General features: G+C 38.7%; 1 protein-coding gene across 3 annotated transcripts in view; it reads right to left on the reverse strand.

Moving 5' to 3' along the window:
• VCAN (versican) overlaps nt 1–25,844 on the reverse strand; it is a 105,343-nt gene extending 79,499 nt beyond the window's left edge. For all 3 annotated transcript variants that reach the window (XM_081274858.1, XM_081274859.1, XM_081274857.1), the window contains exons 1-5: nt 25,409–25,844; nt 11,398–11,473; nt 4,656–5,030; nt 1,544–1,718; nt 1,330–1,457 (exon numbers count right to left, since the gene is read on the reverse strand). In XM_081274858.1, the coding sequence (XP_081130984.1) occupies nt 1,330–1,457; nt 1,544–1,718; nt 4,656–5,030; nt 11,398–11,467 (748 nt within the window). In that variant the 5' untranslated portion in view covers nt 11,468–11,473; nt 25,409–25,844. The remainder of the gene's footprint in view (nt 1–1,329; nt 1,458–1,543; nt 1,719–4,655; nt 5,031–11,397; nt 11,474–25,408) is intronic.
• Nucleotides 25,845–27,067: the final 1,223 nt, after the last annotated feature.

A 27,067-nucleotide genomic window follows, 5' to 3' on the forward strand; every position in this document is an offset into this window, starting at 1 on the left:
CAGTAAAGTACCGTTTCTGAAAGCAGTCTTCCTTTCAAATCAATTCAAAGTGTTAGGAAGATAGAAGCTACCTACATTCTAGATTTCAGGCTCTATGGTCATTTGCTCAATTAATACAATATAAGATCACAGGCCAAGCATGGAGGCAGGCACCTACCCTAGCTATTCAGGGAGGCTAAGACAAGAGGATTGATTTAGTCCAGGAGTATATAACAAAACTCCAACTTGAAAGAAAAAAAAAAGAAAAAAGAAAGATATCCAAAATGAAAATCATATAAATAGAATCCCAGAATCTTACTGTTGGAATGGACCAAGAAATTATATAATCCAATCTTTTCCTTTTACACATTTAAATAGTCGGGGTCATACTTTTTATGTGTATGCAGCCAAAATTGAAATTATCATTCAATTTAATACCTTGATATGAGCTTTTAAATGTTTTAATTTTTTATTTATCAGTGCATAATAGAGGAAGTACTAGAGACTAAAATGGAGAAAACTATGTTATATGCATATATGAAAATGTCAAAATGAACCCCACTAATATTTATAGCATAATGCACTACTTGTGCTTTTAAGTCCATTCACAGAGTAATAAAAACTTCTATTCCATGTGTTTTTATAATAAATCTGCCTGATACCCCTTAGATAATGTCAGCACTATTCAATCAAACTTGTCTTTAAAAACCTCTAACTCAGGCAAAAGTAAAAAGAGCCAAAAATCAATCAGACTCAAAGCATCTTCAAGCAAGGGCTTTATCTTAAATCGCTTCAAAATTCTAACAGCTGAGTACCTAGCAAATAGGTATTTTTAAATATATACATTTTAAAATTTTGATTGGTTGAATGAATAAATGATTGCTCTAAACATCAGTGTAACACAGTAAACAGGCAGGAAACTGAAACCCCTTCTGGGGCTAGTTTACAGAGTTGTTTAGTTGAGCTCTGAGTGTTTATCAGTACTCAGATGCCCAGTGGTTTGCCATCACAGAGTTTTACCTGAAGTCCTCACTAAAATAGACACCACCCTTACAGTTTCTATTCTTAATGCTCTAAAAGTGCATTGGAAGCAGTCCAAGAGCAGCATGACTATAAGAAAACCTGCCATTAGCAAAAGACATTTTGAACCTGCAAAATCATTTACACACTCCTCCTTCCTTCTTCACTTTAATTTGATCCTATTTTACCACAAAATCATATAGTCATTTAAACCAAGTGCTGCTGTGTAGAATCCAAATAAGTCTGAAGACTTGCCCTCTTCCAATATGCTTCTGGTCTTTTATCAATTTTCTTAGTTAAAATGAAGCTACAAAAACTTGAACATCTTACCATCCAGATGATCCACGTAACAATATACATCATAAGTTTCCTGAGGAGAACGGAATCCATAGGTCCTGACTCCTTCCTTCCCCATCATATCTCCATAACAGCCTTCTCGGGGAGTCCGGATGGGGTACCTAGAAAAGAATAAAGGGTTAGTAAGTGGCATTTTCTTCTCATTGTCAATTAATGAGTTAAAACCCTTGGCCCCCAGACTTCTCACCTAACAGTCTGATCAGACAGCCAGCCAGCATCACACTGCTCAAATCCATCTTCGTAGGCAGCAAAGAGCTGCTCCGGGGTTGCTATGACTGCTCCAATGTCCAAGCAAGCCTTCTGAGCAGTTTCAAAATTCAGAGTGTACCTGCTGGTTGATGCCCTGTAGTGAAACACAACCCCTGCCAAGACAATAGCAATTACAAGCATGTCCAAATCTTCCACTTTATTGTGGGCAATTTCTCAATGGAGTTATATATCAAATTAGCTAATCACCATAATGGTGCTATGATAAGTCTTAATTTTAGTTATGCAAAATCACGTTGACTTGAGGAGTTTCAAGAACACCATTCATCCAGGTGTCACATTCTGCTCCACTAGAACATTAACTAGCCAGGAATTTTTGTTGTTGTTGTTGTTAACATGTAAAAAAATTAAGAAAGAGACTTGTCACTAAATCCTAAGTGGTAGATACTTGTCCTAATTGGGACCCTAGTAGGTTCTGTGGAAGATTCAAAGACTTAAGGCAATCACAAATCAACATCTCTACTTCATCCTTTTACCCAGGGCCAATCATGAGAAGGACTTGAAACATTCATCTTTTCTTTGAAAATGTTCACTGAGTCCTTTTTTCCCAACATAAAACATAGGAAGCCTTACTATCAGAGATAATATGCTAGGTAGAAAGGACACTGGACCATATACGAATGACAAGAAGGATTTCAATACCTAGTGTGCTCCCTGCTCATCTACAAGTCAAGCTCCCCAAGTCTTAATTTCCTCTCCCATGAAGTGAATCTAATGTTACCTTCATTATTTGATTGATTTAAAGGTCAAACTAGGAAAATTATTTTAAAATATTAGCTGGGTTATTATGTGCTACCCAAACATGTAAAATATGCACTGTATGAATAGTGTACCTTAGGGTCTCTGCAATGACAAGTAAGTAATCTCAAAGAAGGCTTGAAACAAAGTTCTCCAGACTCCTTTGAGTAGAGCAAGGCATCCTGGTATTTGCCTCAAATTTCACTTTTTTTGGTATTTTTGGATTTGCCTAAACCAGTGGTTTTGAACCTTGCTGCAAGACTAACAGAATTGTCCAAGGGGTAAGGAAAGAACAACTGAGGGGGTGGGATTATGGGCCTTCTCTCTCCATTTCAACAAGAGCATTTCCATTTTTAACTGGAGTAAATATCATGACTCATTTCTAAAAGACATCACATTGAGTCAAATTAATATGCCAGGGAAGTCACAGGAAAACGAAAATTGGGGCAACTGGGTGTTATGAGTGAAATTTATTGAGTCATGTCATTTAAAACCACTTTTTGTTGTTTGGAATGAATGGTTTCCATGAGATCAGCCACCCTCCTCTTATTCCCACCAATTTCCTGGGGTTGACAGCAGTCCCTCTTCCACAACCTGACTTCCAGCTGTGAGACTCTCCTACATGTCTGTCCTTAGATGGTCTCCCTCTTCCAGGAAAGTGTATGCCAATAAAGTACCTACAGTGGAACACACTAGCCATCTCATAGATCAGCCCCTATGATCAATGTCAATATAAAAAGACTTGAACAGACACCAAGTAGATGCTCTAACATTCATTTTCCTGTATCTAATCTCTCATGACTCAAAAAAAAAAAAAATCACCAAATGCCAATTTGTACCTTTATAGACCTCTCGAAAATTGTCAGGAAGTATGTATGATACAATCTGGTAAGTATGAGAGATAGCTTAAAATGCTCAGTAAGGCCTAAGCAAGAATTTAAATGGTTTTAAATTAGTTTTATAGTCATCAGTGCTTCAAATAATTTTCTTGGTAATTAAAAATCTTCCACGTGTACTGAAGATTGGTTGTAAAGGGGGAAAAGAGGGGCAGGGTCTATGTAAGTATGGATCTATGCAAGTATCTGCAATTGTTGGAATAATTTGAAGACCCCATGGGGCAAAGGGGATTAAGTGGAGGATTTTCATTGTTTCAGAGGGGCAAGGGGCAAATCCATTGCTAATTCTTTAATGATGAAAAATTGTAAGAAGTAATTAAATCCCTTTGGGGAAATTAAAAAGTGATAGATGCATATATATAAGAAGAGTGGTACAAACTTAGGTTAACTAAAATAAATGATGGAAAGTTTAGAAGAGCGAAGGATATTTAGTGGGTAGCTGGGTGATACAAAAATGCATTTACAGAACGGAAACGTTAAAGGATGCTCAGTAAGTTAGTCTTTTGCATCTGGGAATTCGAAGTATTTCCTTTTGGCTAAACAAGAAAGAGTTTTAGTAAAATCCTTTGTATATATTTCTGAAAGGTAAATATTTTATAGGGAAATGGAGGGTTGGAAGAAAATGTGTTCCGTCATGTCTAGGTATTAGAATTTTGCTTAATAACATGCCAAACAGTCTGCTTTCAAGAGCTATGTCATTATGTGTGTACCCAATTAGAGCAATTTTTCTTTGCTTTGTCTCCTATCTTAAATTCAAGTGACATATAAACTTCACTGGAAGGAAGGTAAGATTAAAATGTCTCTTTGGATAACAACTGCTGCATTAACCTTAATAAATTTTCACTGATTTCTTATTTTGATCCAATTCAAATATTTATTGAGTCTTGGCCTTTTTAAGACATCATGATATATACCATGGTACTTACTAAATATCTTATTTCTTCAATGTAAGTTAAGATAAAATTTATATTTCTCAAAATCAAACTCAAGGATTTGAATGATCACACTAAGAAAATTAGAAAAGGAAAAATTTTGTGAATGCATGTATAGGTGCATATACAAATACACAAATAGTTAAATAAAATGTATCAGCTTTTATAGTCTTGTAAAGTAATCATTGATAGGTCTCAACATCAAAGTGATGATAATTGACTGTGTGTCAGGTCTTGAGGTATTCATTATTTCCAGTGTTCTATATTACATAACAGTGAAGTTGCTGCACAAGTCACCTGCCTTGACTTCTTAATGAAAAGCAGTTTATTCTGAAAACTGGACTACTGTGTTGATGGATGTATTTTCCAGACATCAAGCAACCATTTGTTTTTGCATACCGGCTCACACCACCTCCAAACCAGATATCATGCTATATATACCCTCGGATGATTCACTAAGCCTTACCATCCACAGTCAGAGACACTGTGTCTTGGGTGTCTTCAATTCCATACATGACATCGCAGCGGTAGAGGCCTGTGTCGCTAGCTCGCAGTTTGACCATGGTGAGGGAGGCGTCGCCCACGGCCTCCGGATGGGTAGGCACAGACACTCTACCTTTGTAGCCCTGACCAAGCTTGATATTCCCATTTTGGGCTACAAGAACTGTAGTCTCCTTTAAATCTTTTCCATTTTTGTCCACTTCAATCTTAGACCACTTGATTCGGAGAAATTCACTGGTGTTATAATTGGGTGGTAAGGTAGGCATGGTTGAAAAATGACAAGGTAGGCTGACTTTTCCAGACAGAGAGCCCTTAACAGGTGGGCTTTTTTCCATTTTGACTAAAGGAAAAAGAAAATATGGCATTAACAGTCCTGAAAATCACAAATGAAATTTATTAAATATATGAAGGGATAAGAACCCCTTACAGTGGTTACATCTTCAATATGTGAACTAATTAGATGATTTTTATATAAAGGAGATACATACAATTTAAATAATGTTCTATAACAAAGACAGAGGTTAATGAAGTTCATTTGAATGTACTGAAATGTAGAGGTCATTTTAAAGTATTTGTAAATTAGCATTTAACATGAAAAAAAAGTGATAAAATAAGTGGGGGAAAGCAAGCAATAAGGCTGTGGGTGTGTAGCTCATTGCTAGAGTTGGTCCTAGCAAGCATGAGGCCCTGGGTTCCACCCCCAGCACCACAGAAGGAAGGAAAGAGGGGAAGGGAGGTGGGAAGGGAAAAGAAAAAAAGCTGGGGAGAGAAAGAAAGAAAAAAATTTCAGCAAACAATTAAGAAAGGAGGGGGTTGACCAGAGTCCCTAGAATCTATCCTGAAGGCTAAACAGACTAGACCCTTGTTAGGAAAACTCATTGAAAGGTGAAAATTATGTTCAGAGGTCAGAAAACAAAAACAAAAAAAAATTTAAGATAACTGCCACAATACCTTAGAGGAAATGAAAATTGAAGGAGGAAGTGAGGATTTTTTTTTTCTAAAGCACTTCACAGGACTGGAGAAAGGGGAATTTAACATTTAAAGGGCTCTCTTTGGTCTGCTATTTGAACCAAAGTCTTTCATTACAATGGCAAATCCAACTGCAATCACTTTGTAGTGATTGAGTGACCTCTCATTATGTCCTGTGAGAAAGCTGGCCTCTGTTCACCTAACCCTCCTAAAATATTTTTCTGTTTAAGTCTTTAAACTTTTAATGACAAAGAATACACTGACTACAATTTAACACCATTGCGTGCAAAATGAAATGTCCTTTCACTCTTACCGGAATTCATTCTGCTCTTTCCTGCTCTCCTCCCATCTTCTAACCTCTGTTAATTAAGTTAGAATGTGTGGGTAATAATAGAAATGGTCCTTGACACACAAACAATGCCCACTTCAACAAGCTAATAGTAGCTTCCAGGTGAAGAAAAATAATGAACTTTAATCATGGCATAAATTATGAGACTCTTTTTCATCTATTTCATATTAACAAAATTATATGTATCTAGTACTGTGGTCAAAGGTATGCATGACACATAGCTCAGTGTGGACACACATCAGAAGTGATACAGCTGTCAGTTAACCCTGCACATTCATTTGGGAATGAGTCATTTTGAAAATTCCTGGAAGATACTATGTAGATAATATATCCTCCAAAAAATTGGTCTCTGTTGCTAAAGATTAGAATTTCACTTTAAAAACATTGATCTATGAAACCTTTTATATGATACAAATAAATCTAAAATGATACATTATTGTATTTAGTGTACTTCTTATAAAAATTCCCAATCTATCTCAAATTTATAATGGTCATTGCTACCACACATTTTTAATCATTTTATTAATCTATGTGCAGCTTTTCCAAACAGAACTAAAGCACTTAAAAAGATCATTTAAAAATAAAACACAATGTGCTATTAGCAACAGTAAGTTACTCTTTAAAATGTTATTATGATGCTGGGGAATGATAGTGGCCAAATTATATTGCTATATTGTGTGCATGTATGAGTATGTTACGACCAATCCCACCATTATGTACAACTATAATGCACCAATTTAAAAAAAAGTGAAATGTTGCTTTTGTAATGCAATAGCAAGGTTCCATTTTTAATGATTTTCTTGACTTAGAAAATAAATTTTCTGATACAAAGCTCACCCTTAGAGTAGAATTGCTCCAATCCCTTACTAAGGATGCCCACTAAGAGTAAGTGACAAGCTTCAAACTGATTGAAACCAGATCAGAGCCAGAACACAGCTCTCTTTATACCTAATGGAGAAGACTTAGTTTGGGTATTTATTGGGTTCTTCCCCTGACTCTAGATTAAATCATGTAAGTTTTCATTTTATTTACTGTTCTGTATCCAAACTCACCCTACTTCTATACTTTTTATTATGCAAACCAAAATCTTTTGGAAATTTAATGACCTTTTAAACAAATCCATGAAGTCCACAGAAGACATCCTAAGAGTAACTTCTACCTGGTTCATATTCCTTTAATTTGAACTCAATTAGGAAGATGATGAAAAACAAAGATATCTTTTTTTTTGGTCAACAATAGGATTCTAAGAAGAGGAGGGGTGAGAATTCTGTAACTTGAAATTCTCCTAATGTACACTCAGCAGATGTTCTAGGAAAACTTATCTTTCTTCCTGAAAATCAATTATTCACTTCAAATAAAATATAGTAAGTTTCCACAAATAAAATACTGTTTTTAATTAAATATTGCTTTTTAATGAAAAAATAAATAGCTTTACCATGAACTTTAATCATGGCATAAATTGTGAAATTCTTTTTCATCTATGTCCTTAGAAAATAGTCTTGGATAATTGACTTCTAATTTCTTAGTATTTATTAATAAATTATGATTCTTTTCACAACTTTGGTGCATAGGGCAGACATGAGAATCAGCTGGTCTATCCAGCTTAGATAGGATGTTTATAGACATAAGAAAATTAAAAGCTTTGGTCAGATATAAACACATAGTCATGTAGAACCCAATCTTAATGATAAAATTAACAAAAAGCAGTGTGGTCAAATATTTTGTGTATTAAATCTTGGGTCTTAATTCACTGGTCACAAGACCTAAGCTTACAAAATCTAAATATTTTAAGAAGCAAATTTAATAGTTCTGCATGCACTCTGTATAGACTATGCAATCTTTTTTTTTTTTTTTTTAATGTGCAACCTTCAGGGATTTGTCTGAAACTGACAATGCAAGAAATAAAAATGAATCTTAACAAAAACTTTCACTGTTCCCACCACACCAGATGGTTTGTGGCCTGAATGAGTACAGTAAGAGAGAAAGCTCTAAGTAATGAATTATCAATTACCCCTCATTCTGTCAGTAGATTCTGCAGAGTAAGGATTATGTAAATTCCATCTGCACAACTGGATCAACTACACACAGAGAGACCTGAGCCAAATAAATGTCAGGTAGAGACGATGGAAATTTATCATTCTCAAAAAACACCATTATGTTCTAGCTCACTCATTTGCTCTTGACTATGCACATGTCTCCATTTCTTATTATTACAGAAATATTACCATAACTAGGTCAATGCTAGATAATCAATGATCACTACAATTTATAATCTAATATGATATATTTTCTATGGCAAAGAGCTCTTTGTGTGTTAAAATAAAGCTAATAACCAGTAGACAAGGTGCTCATTAATGTTTGCCCCAGACCTCTTAAGTGCCTGAGAAATAAACAGAGAAAACCTTAGGACAAAAGAACATGCTTGTATCAACTCAATAAATTACTGCTGTAATATTGTATATCTTGTAGTTTTTAATTTTTTGCCTCTCAAAAGAAGAAATTAAATTCCCTGAAGACAGCCTCAAAATAATTACATCCCAATAGTGATCATGTGTTTACAAAGTACAGGGCCTGATATGTACAAATCACTCAATATTGTTGATTATTACTATTTTTTAATACTATGAAAGAGCTACACTGTATGTTGTTTTATTTTGCTTTTAATTGTGTCAGCTCTTTCTGTAAGTCTAAACTTAAGTGGTGGGATGTTTGCCTACTACTTCCTCTATAGTTTCCCCTCCATTACTGGCCACCCCTTTCCAGACCCCTTGTGATTAACCCTCTCTCTTCACTGGATGCTGTTGCCCTTTCCTCTCTGTTGCCCTTCGCCTTCATTTCCTGAAGCCTTTTAAAAGGACAGCTCTTGAACTCTTGGACTGTTAACAGATGGGGGAACCTAGACTCTGATAGTTCATTGCCTGAGCCCTTCATGGTGGCATTCATTCATTCATTCCCTCACTCACTCAGTCAACACATTAAATGTTTCGGTGCTGGTAGTGCAGCAGGTCCTCTGCTAGAAGATAAATGACAGCCCTTTTGCAGCTTATAGTCTACTTCAAACAGCTTATAATAACAGAGAGGCATGTGTTGTGATAGTTGTGATATCACAGGGTACAAAGGAAACACATAGATGGAGGAAGGCTTGTATGTTGGCCTGAAAGGGGGACAGAAAAACAGGAAAGGGAAAGAAGGGAAATAATGCCAGGATTCAGTGCATTCTAGATTCTTCTCCTCCCTCACCAGACTCCATCTTCTATTGGTGGGTCTGAGTCCAACTTAGCATCACTTTACCTCTTTACCCACCCAAATCACATCTCTCCATTGGTGTTGGCTACCACCTGACACAAGCTACCCTATTTCATGTACCAGCTACCAAAATAACCCCCTAAATAATTTTCCTGCTGCCACTCTTGCTCTTTTTAGCCAAATATTCATGAAGCAGCAAAAATGAAATTTTAAAAACATTTATGAACTCATGTCTTCATGGCTAAAGACACTCTTCAGAGACTCATTGCTCTTGGAATAAAATCACATCTTCTCTAGAGCTTGCAATGCCCTATATACAAAGCCTAACAATGGAGAAGAACATGCATTGCTGAGACTACCTTGGTTCTTCCCCTTGCTCAGCTACTCAATGGGTGTGGGGCTTTGAACAAGTTACTTAGCCCTTGGTTTTCTGTATATCATACATTAATAATAAATGTTTCAATGAATTAGTATTAAGCACCTAAAGCAGTTCCTCATTCATAGGGAATTCTAGTCTAGATGTTATTATTTATAAGAGCTGGTCCTCTGTTTATTTCTGTCTATATTCCCTACCTTCCTCTTAATCACTGTTTTCCAACTACAGTAACCTTTCTGTTGTTTAAACACATTACATATCTTCCTTACTTAGGGCCAGATCTTGATGGCTGGCTACTCCTTAACATTCTCATTTCAGCTTTAATGATACTTTCTCAAAAAGAATACTCTCCCCAACCCAAACCTTTCTCTATGATTTCAGTCTATTTTCATCAATCACAAAAAGGTAAAAAACTTATATAGTTTATTTTCTTATTGCCTGTTTCCTAGGGGATTAAGCTTAATAGAAGTTAGGACAATGTATTATTTCTCTGCTGGTATATCCCCAGACACCCAGAATAATATTTCCAAACTAAAAGTACTCAAAAGATATTGCACATAGGTAAATAAATGAGTGGGTGGGTGAGAGAATCAATGGATGGACACAGGGATGGATGCATGGATGATAGAGGGAGTAACACTCAAACCTTGAGTACTGAAGAATGAATTAAAGCAGAGCTGTGGAAAACAGGAGGAGTAGCAAGCAAAAGGAATTACATGTGGAAAACTAGGAAAGATAAAAGTATGTGCATGTGCAAATTAGTTTACAAAGTCTGAAGCAAGGAGCGTGAAGAAGAAATGGAAGTTAGGTATGGAGTGTACAGAGACAGAAGGTCAGTGAAGTGCAGGAAAGTCTTTTCTTCAAATTCTTTGGTATGTCCTTTGAATAATGAACTTGGGATTATGGACCCCTAACCATGTGGATATAGAATTTTAAGCTAAGAAAAACAGTGCATATGCACTTGCCCAGTTACCCTTTTAAAAAGAAACAAAAGGGGGAAGGTAGGGACAAATCCTTGCTGTCAAACTTCTCTTTATCTTCTTGACTTTTTTCAAACTCTAGCCTCTTAAGTTTTTAAAAATCTGGTGTGTGTGTGTGTGTGTGTGTGTGTGTGTGTGTGTGTATGTATTATGGGGATTTAACCCAGGGGTTCTCTATCACTGAACCACACCCCCAGCCTTTATTTTTTTAATATTTATTTTTAGTTGTAGTTGGACACTTTATTTTATTTATTTATTTTTATGTGGTGCTGAGGATCAAACTCAGGGACTTGAATGTGCTAGGCCAGTGCTCTACTGATAAGCCACAACCCCAGCGCCCCCAGCCTTTTTTAATCTTTTCCCTGATTGGCCTCAAACTAGGGATCCTCCTGTCTCTGCTTCTCCAGTAGCTAGGACTACAGGTGTGCACCACAACTCCAGGTAATCTTTTTGTTTGTTTGTTTACTTTTCTCGTATAGAAAAGTCTTTGAGAAGCAGTTCTGAAGAAGTTAGAATTTCAAAATATATCCAATGCCATATGAGACTTTTTGCACAGTTCAAGAGGAATCTGGATAGTTAGCAACCTGCTCATTATTTCATTTTGATTTATTTAAAATCACTGTTTACAGCCTAATACAATTTTAACCAAAAGTTTGGGGCACTAGAGAGATTATAATTTTTTTACAAAAAAAAGAAATACTTATTCTAGTGATTCCATACTGTCATTCCACCCACTGGTATTTAAATTTTTACTTTAGTTAGTAATAAAGAAATTTTCACTACTCACCTTTATGCATTGCATGAGTTACTATTAAAGTTGAGCACATCCATAAGATGCTTTTTATGTTTATCAACATCTTGTCCTAGACATGAGAAAAACAAAAAGTAAATCGCAAGCATTCAGACTCATGGCAGGCCATAAATCACATGTTATTTGTTCATTGTATGTAATAAGAGTAAAAGAAGTAGCTCCTCTTGGATTGTGAAAACAGGAGGAAACTTGTAATAGGAAAAGTTATCTCAATACTCTGATTATTAGTTTGAATGTCACCCAAGACAGTAGTTACCAAAATAATCCCATAACCCAATTCAGGGATATATAACAGTGCGAATATGAATAACAGTCACAACTGAGTAGGCTGTAGGAAGAACAAGAGAGACCACAGCCTAAGTAACTAGCAGCTAGGACCTGGCACAAAGAGGGAAAAGCAACCACAGAGTCGATTTAGAAACAGGAAGTTGATCATAGAACAAGAAAAGATGAGGAAGGTGAAAAAATGGAGCAGAAATGTTGAAAGTAAGATGAATGTAAGGTGAGAAGGAACCTATTGGTGATTAAGGCACATGATATCAAAACAGAGAGTAAAGACTTCAGTGCATGTTTTAGAGCATGGACCCCACTGAGTTTCTAGCTGGTTAAACCAAAAAACAAATATAAGGAGCTATGGATTACACAAGTGGACAATGATTGCCCTCAGTTTTAAAACAGACCCTACTTTTTGAAAGTCTCAAGAGCAAATATTGAAAGAAAACACCCTGCATAGAGAGCCAGGAAACTGCTCTGACTTATTGTGTAACTTTAAGGAAGATGTTTGACAATATATGGATCTTAAAATGATGCCCTCCCAGCTTGGATTTCTATGAAACTGTAATTATGAGGAGGATAAGAACCAGTGTCGGGGACTGCTATAGTTTGGATCTTAAATATCTCCTAAAGTCCCACATGTTAAAAGCTTGCTCCTCAGTTTGGAACAATTGGAAGTTGAAAGAAACCTTTAAGAGGAGGACTTAGTGCGAGGTCTTATGTCAATGGCATGACCCTGGCAGGAGACTCTGGGACTCCCCTCTCTTTCCTAATTGTTTTGCTTCCCAGTCCCCATGAGGCGAGCAGTAACCACCAAGGAAGCCAAGAATGTTTCCTTAAAGGCATTCTTCTTTTTTCTAACAAAACTCCAGCTCCATTCTAGTGTCTCCCCCTAAGTAAAGCCATGTACTTCCGAGAAGCCTAAGTCAAACCCCATTCCAAGAAGATGATTGTGGTATCCTAAGTAGATTATAAGTGGCCTCATTTCCTTTTCCAGTGTTTTGTTTTGTAATGATACATGGTTGAATTTTGGCTGATTAAATATAAGGAATTCCCTGCTTCTGGGTGGGGTAGGGAACTCCTGGGAAAGATATATCCATCTTTTTTTTTAATTTTCCTTTTTTTTTATTAGTTGTTCACAACATTACAAAGCTCTTGACATATCATATTTCATACATTAGATTGAAGTGGGTTATGAACCCCCAATTTTACCCCAAATGCAGATTGCAGAATCACGTCAGTTACACATCCACAATTTTACATAATGCCCTATTAGTAATTGTTGTATTCTGCTACCTTTCCTATCCCCTACTATCCCCCCTTTCCTCCCCTCCCATCTTCTCTCTCTACCCCATCTACTGTAATTCATTTCTCTCCTTGTTTATTTTCCCATTCCCCTCACAACCTCTTATATGTAATTTTGTATAGCAATGAGGGTCTCCCTTCATTTCCATGCAATTTCCCTTTTCTCTCCCTTTCCCTCCCATCTCATGTCTCTGTTTAATGTTAATCTTTTCTTCCTGCTCTTCCTCCCTGCTCTGTTCTTAGTTGCTCTCATTATATCAAAGAAGACATTTAGTATTTGTTTTTTAGGGATTGGCTAGCTTCACTAAGCATAATCTGCTCTAGTGCCATCCATTTCCCTACAAATTCCATGATGTTGTCATTTTTTGGTGCTGCATAATACTCTATGGTGTATAAATGCCACATTTTTTTATCCATTCATCTATTGAAGGGCATCTGGGTTGGTTCCACAGTCTAGCTATTGTGAATTGTGCTGCTATGAACATCGATGTGGCAGTATCCCTGTAGCATGCTCTTTTAAGGTCTTCAGGGAATAGTCCGAGAAGGGCAATAGCAGGGTCAAATGGTGGTTCCATTCCTATCTTTCCCAGGAATCTCCAAACTACTTTCCAAATTGGCCGCACCAATTTGCAGTCCCACCAGCAATGTACAAGAGTACCCTTTTCTCCACATCCTCGCCAGCACTTGTTGTTGTTTGACTTCATAGTGGCTGCCAATCTTACTGGAGTGAGATGGTATCTTAGGGTGGTTTTGATTTGCATTTCTCTGACTGCTAGAGATGGTGAGCATTTTTTCATGTACTTGTTGATTGATTGTATATCCTCCTCTGAGAAGTGTCTGTTCAGGTCCTTGGCCCATTTGTTGATTGGGTTATTTGTTATCTTATTGTCTAATTTTTTGAGTTCTTTGTATACTCTGGATATTAGGGCTCTATCTGAAGTGTGAGGAGTAAAAATTTGTTCCCAGGATGTAGGCTCCCTATTTACCTCTCTTATTGTTTCTCTTGCTGAGAAAAAACTTTTTAGTTTAAGTAAGTCCCATTTGTTGATTCTTGTTATTAACTCTTGTGCTATGGGTGTCCTATTAAGGAATTTGGAGCCCGACCCCACTATATATAGATCAGAGCCAACTCTTTCTTCTATCAGATGCAGAGTCTCTGATTTGATATCAAGCTCCTTGATCCATTTTGAGTTAACTTTTGTGCATGGCGAGAGAAAGGGATTCAGTTTCATTTTGTTGCATATGGATTTCCAGTTTTCCCAACACCATTTGTTGAAGATGCTATCCTTCCTCCATTGCATGCTTTTAGCCCCTTTATCAAATATAAGATAGTTGTAACTTTGTGGATTAGTCTCTGTGTCCTCTATTCTATACCATTGGTCCACCCGCCTGTTTTGGTACCAGTACCATGCTGTTTTTGTCACTATTGCTCTGTAATATAGTTTGAAATCTGGTATTGCTATACCGCCTGATTCACACTTCCTGTTTAGAATTGCTTTTGCTATTCTGGGTCTTTTATTTTTCCATATGAATTTCATGATTGCTTTATCTATTTCTACAAGATATATCCATCTTAAGAAGAGAAAAAAGAGGAAGAGATGGCCACTTTTCTTCACTGACATTGTCGTGAAAGAACATGTCTCCTGAAAATGTTGTAGGTGTCTCGAACACCTGAGTATAGGTGATAGCCTCTCAGAATGAAGCTGAGAAAGAACCAGGAAAGACAAGGCTTCAATGAGTCCTCAAGTGTTAGACCTCAAGTGGCCCATACCTTTGAACTTCCTTGTATATGAGCTAATAAATTCTTTATGTTTAAACCCTTTGCTATAATTTGGATTTTAAGTGTCCCTAAAAGCCTAGGGATAAAGCTTAGACCCAGCTTGGTGTCATTGGGAGGGACAGATGGCTTAAAGGAATGGCCTGGTAGTAGATCTTTAAATCATTGGGGGCATACCACAAAAGGGGATCATGAGACCCTGGTCCTTTCTGTCTCTCTCTTTCTTTCCCCGGCCATGAGGTGAGCAGTTTCGCTCTGCCACATGCTCCCGCCATCATGTACTGCCATACCACAGGACTAAAACCAAAAGGGCCAACTAATCAAGGATTGAAGGCTCCAGTAATGTGAGTCAAAAGTCTTTTCTCTTTACAAGGTGATTATCTCAGGTATTTGCTACAGTAATGGAAAGCTGACTCACATATCCAGTGAAGTTTAAATAAAATCAGGGTTTTTGTAATTTGTAGCTGAAGACATACTGACACATATTTGAGTAGATGCCCTAAATAACTTCCTTGACCTTCCTTAGAAAACAACTAAATTATGATCTAAGAAACCTAGATTGAAAAGAAGTAAATGTTCTAAGACTCCAAGTCCAATTTGTGCTCCAATTCAACTTCATAATTTATGACAGCTATTTATTTTTTTTTTAATATTATTCTACATCTGGCTTTATTTTGTGTATCTTGAAATAAGAGTTAGAACCTTTCTAAAATGTAATTGTAAACTTCTATAATTCTAACTATGGCCTGAGGCACATTTTTTAAACCAAATTACACTACAAATCTCAGATTTTCCATCTGTAGATCAATTGATAATTCACAGTAAGAAAACATACAGTTAATAATCCTAAATTCACCTTGATTACTGAGTTTGTATTTATCATATAATCACTGGGATATACTAATAGACTTTGTTAAATCCTAACTGAGCAATGCCATATTTTCTACACTTGGATTTCCTCTAAGACACCTCAGTAAGCTGGTATGGCTTACAAGTTTATATTTTACTTGCGTCTCGATGACATTACATTTCAGAAAAAAAAATTAATAATAAAGATGTCAATTTCACAGCCAGCATGAAAGTTTAGGTTGTATCATAAAATGCTACTAAATACAATGTATTTCATGAGTATTAACTAAATCCAGATAAGAAACTTTTTTCATTATACTTATAAATTAATAATTTCCTACTTGCCTACAAGAAAACTTGTTCTCCCTTTTTTAACTTGTGTCCAGGAAACCTTTATAAGCATAATTTAAAATTTTGATTCCACTATGAAACAGCACCGAATTCAAGTCCTGCATCCACTATCAGATTTAATGCAAATGACTGTATTTATAAGCATAATTTTCTACAGCAATTCAAGAGTGAACATTAGTACTTATTAATGACGTGATTATAAGAATTGAAAAAGTAATCCCATAAAATATTTGCTCAGTAACACAGTGGATTCAATACTCAATATTTATTATTAAAATTATTAATTCGGGGGGGCTGGGATTGTGGCTCAGTGGTAGAGTGCTTGCCTGGCTGCTTGAAGCACAGGGTTCCATCCTCAGCACCACATATAAATAAAAATAAAGATATTGTGTCCACATAAAACTAGAGAATTTTTTAAAAATTTCTAATTCAGGGTTTCTACAAGTGTTCAAATTCTGTCCTAATATCACTAATAATTAAAACTATTTAAAGCTCTAGATTATAATCTAGGTTGTCACATACAATAGCAATGTACAATTTTGTGCTTATAATAAATTACCCTGCAACTTGTTGCTATGTACTTTGAATCATTGTGTACAAATATGTTTTATCTCCTCTGTAGACCAGTAGGCTTCAGGAATAGTATCTTATTCAAACTTCTAATTTTCACAATATTTCCACAAAGCCTGCAGAGCAGATCCTTAAAGAATGTTGGTTGACCATGACCAATAGTTCCATTTCTTTTTCAAGACCAATAACTTTTCAGGACAGGGGCACTCTATCACTAAGCTGACCCTTTGTTTTGGTGCCAATAATTCCTTATGAATTAATAATCTCTTACAGGGCTAATTAATACTTGAAATACATTTGTTTCAGTCCAGTTGAATATTTACCATCACCTCATATCTGGTATTTGTCAATATCTACAGTGTCAAATCTCATAACAAAACTAACGAAGAAAGTTGTGAGCCTCATTCAAGGATGGTCTTCTGCATCCTCATTTCCTACCCAAAAAAAAGATACTCAAAATTCTAATTCTTTGGGCCATACTTAATACTTATAAAAGCATCTTTATTCTTTGAAGGTGGGGGTGGTCCTTCAACTATACAAGTAAAACAAGTATACTCATTACTTGCCCTAGGACTGCCCCTAAGACTAGAGGAAGGAAGCCAGTGCATTAAATATATAGGGAAGAGCCCAGTGTTGTGGCACCTGCCTTTAATCCCAGCTGGGGACTGAGGCAGGAGGACCCCAAGTTCAAGGTCAGTCTGGCAATTTAGCAAGACCCTGCCTCAAAACAAAGGGTTAGCCCCTGTTTTCAATCCCCAGTAACACACACTTGCACACAGGTGTGCACACGCACACCCCAAAATAGAGAGAAAAAAGAAAGAAAGAACTTAGTGTTTTCCTGTCTTTAGGCTAGGTCCTGATCTCTTTTTGTGAATAAGCAAAAGATGTTATAATGCTAGGTCTGTGTTCCTAGTGGCCAATCATCAGCAATAATTTTGCAGCAGTTCTCCCCCTTGAGTCCCTGTGCTTGAGGTCATCACTGCCCAAATGAGCCTCTTATCCATTTCTACTCTAGGGTCCCTGTAGCCACCGGCATTTGCAACGCTCAAATTAAAGGATGGTCATTTATCTGTTTAGTAAATTTGTCAGAGTGCTTGTACTGCCACAGAGTCACATTCCCATTGCTTCTTCCCCAGAGTCTATGTTTTAGTTCTCTAATTTTCTTAAGGCTATGCTTGTGTCCTTGATTATTAAAATATACTGTTTGTCTTCTGCATTTGATCTTTTTAAGTGGAAAACTCTCAAAGACTCTGTTTTTAGCACCACTCCAACCTTCATTTCCATTCTTCTGCTCTTCCGTGTCTGTCTTGTAAGCACTGTTTGTTAGTGATAACAAGTCTGTGTGCATGGAAAGACCTGGAAGATATGAGAACCAGTGCCTATATTTAGCCTTCTACTTCAGTAAAGTCAATGAGAAGAGAAAAGAGCCATCAAACAATCAAGGTACAGATGACTGAAACTGTTCCGTTGCCTGGGAGACAAAATGACAAGGTCAACAGGACTCCTGTCCATGAGAACTGTCTGCAGAGAGGAGGGTCATGCCAGGAATAGGCTGCCTCAGAGAGAGCCAAGCCTCTCTATTAAACAGATATTTAGTATTCTCCCTTGATTTTAGAGAAGTCCAACTGAGCAAGGGGTGACTTCAGGACGCAGACACAGAGGTTTTGTCTGCAATTCTGCTACTTAGTTACCCTAGACAACCAATTGTCTAGGGTACCTTGGTCACAAAGTGGATGCAGTGAGCATTGCTTTTCATATTACTCCTCTCTTCTTCTCTTGAGAAGAACTGCTGTAATTCAGAGAGACATCTGGTGGTTTAGACATGAAGTTTCATGAATTTGTGTCACAGTAGTCATTATAGCGCATACACTAGAGACTCAATTCCTGAACCTGGGCTTAGCTAAGCTTTTTTGTATTGTTGTCCCTCAGTCCTGCACTGTTCTCTGACAACTGCTTCCTTTATTACTCCACCTTTCATGTGTTCTATTTTCATTATAGCACATGTTATCATTTTACTTATGTGTTTGGGAATTACCTTTCTCTAATCATCATAATAGAAATTCCAAGAAAGCAGTCTTTGATGTTTTGTTCACTCCTGTGTCCATAGTGCCTAAGATTTTCAGTAAATATTTGTTAAAAGGATGAATATATATCCGTTTTTACATAATTAGATGCATACAATATAAACAGTTCTGTGCTTTACTTTCTTGCTCCAAGTCACCACATTCTATTTTTCTATTACTTTCATTTCTTTTCTGTTATTTTCATAAATAGATATAGTAATAACTTTTATTTAACCAGTTCTCCATAAGGAAGCTTTAAGATGTTTCCAAATTTTTGCTATTAAAAACAGTGCTGCAGGGCTGGCGTGGTAGCTCGTAGTACAGCCCTTGCCTGGCATGTGTGAGGTGCTGGGTTCAATCCTCAGCACCACATAGAAAGAAAGAAAGAAAGAAAGAAAGAAAGAAAGAAAGAAAGAAAGAAAGAAAGAAAGAAAGAAAGTTTTTGTGTCCATCTACAACTAAAAAAAAAATGTAGGTGGACATGGTGGTGCACACCTATAATCCCAGGGGCTCAGGAGGCTGAAGCAAGACGATTGCAAGTCTAAGGCCATCCTCAACAACTTAGTGAGGCCCTAAGCAATTTACCAAGATCCTGTCTCAAAATAAAAATAAAAATAAAAGGTCAGGGATGTGGCTCAAGAAAAGAAAAATAAACAATGCTGCAAAGTATATCTTTATCCATTCTTCTTGGGGACATTTGTACCAGTATCTAAATGATACTATGTAGCAGTAGAATTGTTAGGTCAGAGGATATATGTGTTTATAAAAACTTGATGGTAAATCAAAAAAGTTGATTGCCGAACTATTTTTTAGAGAAGATAAACGTATTTGCACTCCCACAATATCTGATGAGACTCAGTTTTTCTACAACCTGGACAACACACTTGTTTCTCAAACCTTTTTTCTTTTCTGTGCAGACTGATGAAAAAAATGGTACAGCAGAACATTGGTACTTATTATTCAAATTATAAATGAGTCTATACATATGTTCATATTATTAAAAACATTTCTATTTCTCCTTGACACTACCTGTGTATAGCTTTTGTCCCTTTAAAAAATATAGATTCCTTTATTTTAATTGTTCCTAAGCTTTCTGGCTATATTTAAAGTTATTAGCCCTTTGTCTTAAATGTGTTGCAGATTGTCTCCAAATGTGCTATGTTTGTATATATAACTTAATTATTATTGAATCAGACTTATCATATTTTCTGGTTTGGCTTCTGGGTGTATGTTTTGCTTAGGACAGGTCTTTCTTCTCCTGGCTTATTTATTTATTTATTTATTTTTTGGAAATCCCATGTCTTCCTCTAATCAGTTTTTTAGTAACTTCTTTTTAAAAAAATCATTCCTTACATTTCATATTCATCTTTAAAATATTTTAGAATGAGAAATAGATATTGATTTATTTTAAGTTGACCACTTGTCCCCAAATCATTTATTGAATAATTCTTCTTTTTCACTGAATGACTGTGCCATTTGAGTCTATTTCTGAACTTTTACTTCTGATTAATAAAACTGAAAAATTTTTAGACAGTGTGTCCCTCTCTGCATCATTTTGTTTAATAAAAAACACCTGATTTGGATATGCTGTTATTATTAAGGTTACAAGATTAGATCAATATGAATTTCATGGGCACAATATATTATCATCCCAAATTTGTATAGTTTTTTACTTTTCAAAGCCCCTTCATAGGTATTTACTCTTTTGATCTTTATGAATGCAGATTCATTTAATCAATTGTGACATTAAAGATCCAGAAGTTCTGTCTTTACTTGCTTTTCCTAACTGGAGGGTCAAACTCAAACTTTATGATTTCAAGGCTAATGTTTACCCTGCTGTACCTCAGGTAATATCAAATCAGTAATCTAATAGTGAAAAATATATAATTTATTAAATGTTATATGTGTTTATTATAAAATATGTAACCTCATTTTATAGACATAAAAACTTCTTAAAAATCTTAGGAAAATGAAGTAGGATGTCTACTATATATAATAAGTATAGAAATAAATTTAAATGTAGATCTACATTTGTATCTTTCATATTAGGAAACATAACAGGCAAATGTATTAAACAAAGATCCTTTGTTCTGACCATTGAAAGACAACCAGAGGCACATTCAGTGATAAGAACTTAACAGTGTCTGAAAACACTGCATGTACACATATGTTTGTACATTTTATACATATATACTTGTATATTTTAATGTATACAATTTACTAAGTCTGGATTACAAGAAGAAACTGGCAAAAATTCACTAATCCAAATGGAGCTTGGCCAAGACATTTGCCTTTACTCTCCCTTGTTCTGATTCCAAATCAGAGAGAGTACAGGCTTTGTGTTTTCTGGTAAAGCACAAACCTATGCAACAATTAGCATATTTTCTCAAACCTGAGCAAATAACCCCCAACAATGAGTGTTTGTCTGTCCTAACAGATTTCTTTAGGTGGGTGGTGAAAAAATAACCTACTATAGCCATTCATTGTTTCCTCAAAAGAACCATGTGTCTTGAGAGTTTCTACTCCTTCACAGAGAAATATCCCATTAAAATACACTGTCTATTGATGTTTATCCGTGAATAAAGTCAACAAAAATGTTTAAACTCCACCAGGAAAGTACAGCTTAGTTATAAGACTGTGGGAGACAGACTAAGTTGATCTTTGCGCTCTCAAAGGTTCTGATGTTCAATTAGTGATCAATCATTAACTACAGAGTACTTAACCATAATAATGTAAGAAAAGAAAGAACAATGGTTGTATCTTTAACATTAATTATATTCAGCTTTGAGTTAGCTATTTAGATCCTTTCCAAACAAAATTTACTAGTATGTACATACAGATATCTTGGAATATCAGAGATATCACCCTTCAATTTGCAAATAGGAGAAAGAAAGACAGACAAACAGGAAATCTACATCTGTAGACACATAAACCTAAGAAGTTTCTTTTCAAACTTCATTTTTAAAAACAATTAGTTTAATCTATGAAGAATTTTAATTGTTTTAATCTATCAAGAAAAATGAAACTTTGAACTCTTACATAAATCCTAAGTGATTGTCTTATATCTTATCCCTCTTTCCACCACCCACAAGATTAAGGACTGGAGACTTCCTGTTGGAGGAAGCAATGGCTCAATCCTTTGGATTCTATTGGAACACTGGGAACAGGTATATACAATTATAAAATATTCCTTTCTTAAAGATTAGAACTAGAAGCTAGACTCTTTAAGACCTCTTTGATACACTCTGTTCTTAGGTTTCAAAGTTACTTATTCCCCAAACTGGGGAATTGTGGCTTCCATGGTGCCTTCCTGCTTTCCTATTATATTAATCTCACAATATCTTATTTTAGGACTTTATATGATTATTTTCACAACAGGCTTTGTACAATTGCCAAGCAGCACCTAAAACAACTTAGGTTACAGTTTTTAGAAGGAAACAAAAGGAAAGTGGATCAATTCGTTACAGAATTTAAGGTGATAGGAGAGACCATTAAAACAGTTTTTCCGAAATAGAAGAACTAGGCAAATTTAAAATGCAACTTTAGCAGCATCTAGTCTACGCCACTTTCTCCTAGGTCTCTCCTTCAGTCATTTGTTCTGAACTCATACGTGGTCCTGACCCACTCTAAGGCTCCTGATTGATGCACAAGGACCTCAGTTACACCCACAACCCTTTAATGCTTGCCCCCATGCAATTCTGTTTGTCCTTTGACAGTCTGGACCGTGATTAATCTTGTAATTGACTAAAAGTGTTCTTTAGACAGACTCGAATGTATTTAAAAACTAATATAATAGAGTACATGATAAGCTCCTCTCGTCTCATTTTTGTGCCAAAATAAAAATAAAAAGAGTTGGCTTGGAATACATCTTCACCTCTTCCTCATCTCAATGCAAAAAAAAAAAAAAAAAAAAAAAAAGAAGAAGAAAAAAAGCCACTCTGTATCTCTCCTAACACTTCTAAGAAGTAAGACGAAAAGGAGGGGAAAAAAACCTTAAATAATAGTCTTTTAATAAAAGTTTAGCGCCATTTGAATAGAAGTTGGGTTTGCTCCAGCTGCAGACGCTCAGCCGGCCGGGAGCGCTGGGTGCGCGGCCTCCCTGCACTCCGCTAGACCAGGGCCCCGCCTTCCTCTGTCCTGCCCGGGTCCAGCTTCGCCCCGCCCCCGTTGGCCGCTGTAACCAGGGTAATCAGGCTGAATTGACTGCCGGCGCGGCTGTGCAGCTGTCTCCGAGCCCAGGAAGTCACACCCGTCTCGGGCCCAGAGCTGAAGCTCCAGCCCACGTGGCGGCTGGCGAAACCCGGTGCTGAGGGGAGTGTCTGGCGCGGTTCCTCCCCCTCGCGGGCTGAGTAAGTGAAGGCTGCCCACAGCCCAGCCCCAGCTCCTGTAGGTGGAGCTGGACCACCTCGGCTCATTAAGTTCCTTCTCACCCTTCCATCTCAGCACGCCTCTCCAGATGCATTTGTTATCGTTTGTGAGCGTGAAAAAGCGAAATTTGGTCAAAAATCTTAAAAGGAGTTCTTTCGGTTCTCGGGCGTTTGCGTTCAGCTACCCCATGTCCATTCCTTTCTTTTCCTCCTTCCCTTCATTGTCCCATTTCCTTCCCCTCCCCTTCCTTTCCTTTCTTTTTCCTCCAGGCTCCCGACTTCTCAATTTCCATGTGTAACGTGCGTCCTGAAGTTGAAGAATTTAAGATTTAGATTATGGGTCCTCCTTTTGCAATATCCTGGGGCGGGGCCTTAGCATTGGTTTCAAGTAGTCATGCGCCTCGCTCAAATTTGTAAAAGTAGGTATTCTGTATTATCTTTCTTGAAGATACTCAAGATTGTGCGTCTAGAACCCCTAAACTTAGATCTGTCCTTGGCGTTGTGTTAGTCTAAGCGGCAGACTGGACTCAGAGCGCTGCGTGCAGCCCAGCAAACTCTTGGAAAAGGCTCCTGTGCACCTTGAAAGACAAAAGTCTCTTCTTTCAGCTTTTCGAAACCCCTAGATTTACGACGCGGATTCTGAAGTGGAAAATTACAAAAGGGAAAGCGAGTGCCTTCTATCCTTGAACAGAAGGTTGTGAAGTCGGCCCGGTTCTCTTGCTTTGGGGAGCGCCCCTTCTCCACTTGTGCTAGACTTCTCCATCAGGGGGCGCCCACATCCGCCAAAAACTCCCCATTCCTAGACATCTGGGTTTTGCAAGTCCGAAACACTGAGCTGGGGGCAGATCCGAGGAAGCGCACCGCCTTCCTCGCTCCGCCCTCCCAGCCTGCCTCCTCGGACAGAGAAGGCTGAGATTTCACACTAGCCATTCATTTGTCAGCCGTGGGGGAGGGGACGCAGGAGTGAGATCGAGCACAGGCTGGGAGAGGGGAAGGCAGTTAAAGAAGATGGAGACAGAAAGGGAGACACAAAGATGAGAAGGGAACGCGCCACGAGATGGTCTTTCTGCTGTGGGTGTGTGCCCGGTGGTACAGCTTTTCAGGCGCGCGTTAGACTTCCCCCTCCCTCAGAATTTCCCAGGGACCCGCAGGACTTGCCGAGACGCAGCTGGACCTGAGAGCAAATAGTTTAGGCTCTGACACTATTTTCCTACCCCGTTCCCCATAGCCTAACACTCTGACCGCTCCACGCCCGATGACCCAGCGAGCCGGGACAACAGATTGCCCCTGGTCTGCTCGCCTCAAGGAAGTCTCTCTGCAGCACCCACGCCTACTCAGGGCTATGGGACCCTGCAGCCGAGGGCGTCCCCTGGGACTTCCGACACACTCACTCCGCAGCCATTCCACCCGCCAGTAAAGTTGCTCAACTTTACTGGGAGGGGGTAGGGATATGGAAGGGAACCGAGAGAAGGCTGGAACCAGAGGCCCCTGATTTGGGACCCCGCGCCACCTTTGTCTAGAGAGAGCCCTGGGCGCTGGTTTGCTTATACAGACGGGAGCGACAACTCCCATTTCTCTCCTAAGGGTGAGAAAAAAATCCCTGCCTATACCTGCGGGTTCTGAGCAAGCTTTCCCGCCCAGGAGCCTCCGAGATCCCCGCGGTGCTCCAAGAACCCCACCCCCATCTCCTTCTCCTTCCCCGCTGGCCCCGGAGCACCGCGCGCAGGACAAAAGAACACAGGGTCTTCGGGAGAGAACTGTGACATCCCCCAAGTCGTCAAAGAGACTCAACCCTGGACCCCGGACCTCCCGGGTCAGCCCCCCTCCCATACTGCCTGCGGCTGAGGGGGTCACGTCCGCGCAGGTCCCGGGCTGCTAAGGCGTAAGGTTGCACTGTCAGGAGCTGCCCAGAAGTGGCTTTCCAGGAACGGCAGGCACTGACCACACACCAGGGACCAGGAAACCAGGTGGTCTGCACCAAGGTGGCTTCAGGGACTTGTACGTGGGCAAGTCTCGGGAGCCCCCATTCAAACTTTTGCCTCAAGCTGGTTAACAACAAAGACAAAATCAAGGTGCCAGGGGTCCTTCCCCTCCTTCCAGCTCGAGATACCACGACTTTTCCAGGATTTCTCTACAAATCCCTTCCCCCAGTTCCGTTAGTCCTACTACCTCCACCCCACCCGGGGTTTCTTTTGTCTGGATCTTTTCGGCACCAAGGTCCCTCTGTATTTTTGTCTCCAAAAATCCCTTTGAAAGTTACCTGAATTTTTAAGTGCAAATATTTCCTTAACTTTACGTTACAGCTACTTTTCTTTCCCTTAATTAAATCCTTCCACCAACTGCAATGTACCTCCTTTTTCTGAGCTGAAGGCTTTTTTTTTTCTCCCTCCTATAAGTTTCTTTTAAAGGGGGAACAAAAGAAACGTGATTACCTTGAAAGGCGGTTTTTTTGCAGTTTGGGTAAAAAATTCACCGCAGCGCTGTGCAAATGGACTCGGCGTTGCCCGTGAGAGTCACATAGGAAGCGTGGTGGCCTGGGGAAGGGTGTGGAGGGTGCGGGACGTTGCTGAAGGATGAGGGAGGATGCGGGGCTGGCCGCAAATCCCGGTCCCAGCGCCTGTCCACAGCACCTAAGGTTCGCGGCTGTTGCGCCCGCGCTCCTGGAGTTCTTCCCCAGAAAGGCTCGGGGCAGCTCGCCTGCAAGTTCAAATGCGGGTTGTGACACCCATCATCATTATATCACTGTACCGTCAGCGCCGAGGAGGAGACTCAGCAAGGAGAAGGAGGAGGGAGAGGAGGAGGGTTCATTCACAGGCTCCAGAAGCGCTCCGCAGCTTCAACCACTCCTAAGAGCCCAGGCTAGGAAAGCAGGCGGAGGGGCGGAAAGGCAGTGCTCCGCGCCTGTGGTAGGGACCGCCTGCCTCCCTCCCCAGGCACTCCCACTTCTCAGCGTTTCTTCCTGAGGAGAAGTACCAATCGGCTTGGGGACAGCAGCGCTCCCCATTCAGCGACTCACTCAGTAACATCGTGCTCGCGGAAACCACTGCCTTCCCACCCCTTCCCCACCCCCACTTCCCCGCCCCCCATGCTGCCAGTCCTGAATTAGGGGAAAGGAGCCCCCAGGCTTTTGTAGGGTAGGCAAACACAAAACAATTGAATATGGTCAGTCCTTCCCAGGAGCAAAGGAAACTCTGTAAAATCAGCAAAGAACTTGGCTACAGTGCGTTTATGCGCCCACTGAGCTTGCCTGTCGCAAATAAGAAGTGTCAGGCTCAAGAGTCCTGCCAACCTGAAAGAGACACTGAGAAAATGAGATCCTTCTGAGTCCTAGAGAGAAAGTGTAAGAATTCCCCACTACCCTCCCCGGGGAACTGCCCAATGGGGAGCCTGGTGGCACCGCAATACACAAAGACCCTGGTAATAAAAGGCTGGACAGGAAATACCCCCAGGCAAATCCCTCGTTGGATTCAAAGAGAATCCTCTTCCTTTACCACAAATCCTCATCTCTCCACGGAAATCTAGACTCTGCATTCTTCGTTCTTCCCTTCCCTCTGTCTTTCAAAGTGTCCCTTATAGTAAAATATTTATTTATTTATTTCTGAGAAACAGAGACTCCTTGGAGGTAACAATCATCTTCCATGTTTTCAGGAACTAGGACCATAATCTTTCATGGGTTCATGAGATTTTTTTTGTTAAGCCCACCCCCTATGTAAACAACACCCCCTATGCAGAAAGAATCCCCTGCATTGTGTCACAAAAGATTTCCAATTGGACCTTTCAGAGCAAAGGGTCAATCGGTTGACACAAAGGATTTCTGCCCTCAGAAAGAAGGAATTGGGATTTTCTTTTTCTTTGAAGTCAAGTATGATTTAATACAATGAGAACAAAATAAGTCCTAGGTGCATGTCAGTATAACACTAGATATACTGGAAAGGATAGCAAACTTTCCTCTCTACACTAATAGGGAAGTATCCTCATAATTCTCATGGAAGGTTCTACTTAGAAAAGTGTATCAAACGCCGGACCTCAGAATAGTAGTGATTGAAGGAGAAAGTCAGCTTCACTCTGAATTTCTTAATCAAAGATTTTAA

The sequence above is a fragment of the Spermophilus citellus genome, assembly GCF_964194105.1.
Source record: "Spermophilus citellus genome assembly, chromosome: 1".
Lineage (NCBI taxonomy): Eukaryota > Metazoa > Chordata > Mammalia > Rodentia > Sciuridae > Spermophilus > Spermophilus citellus.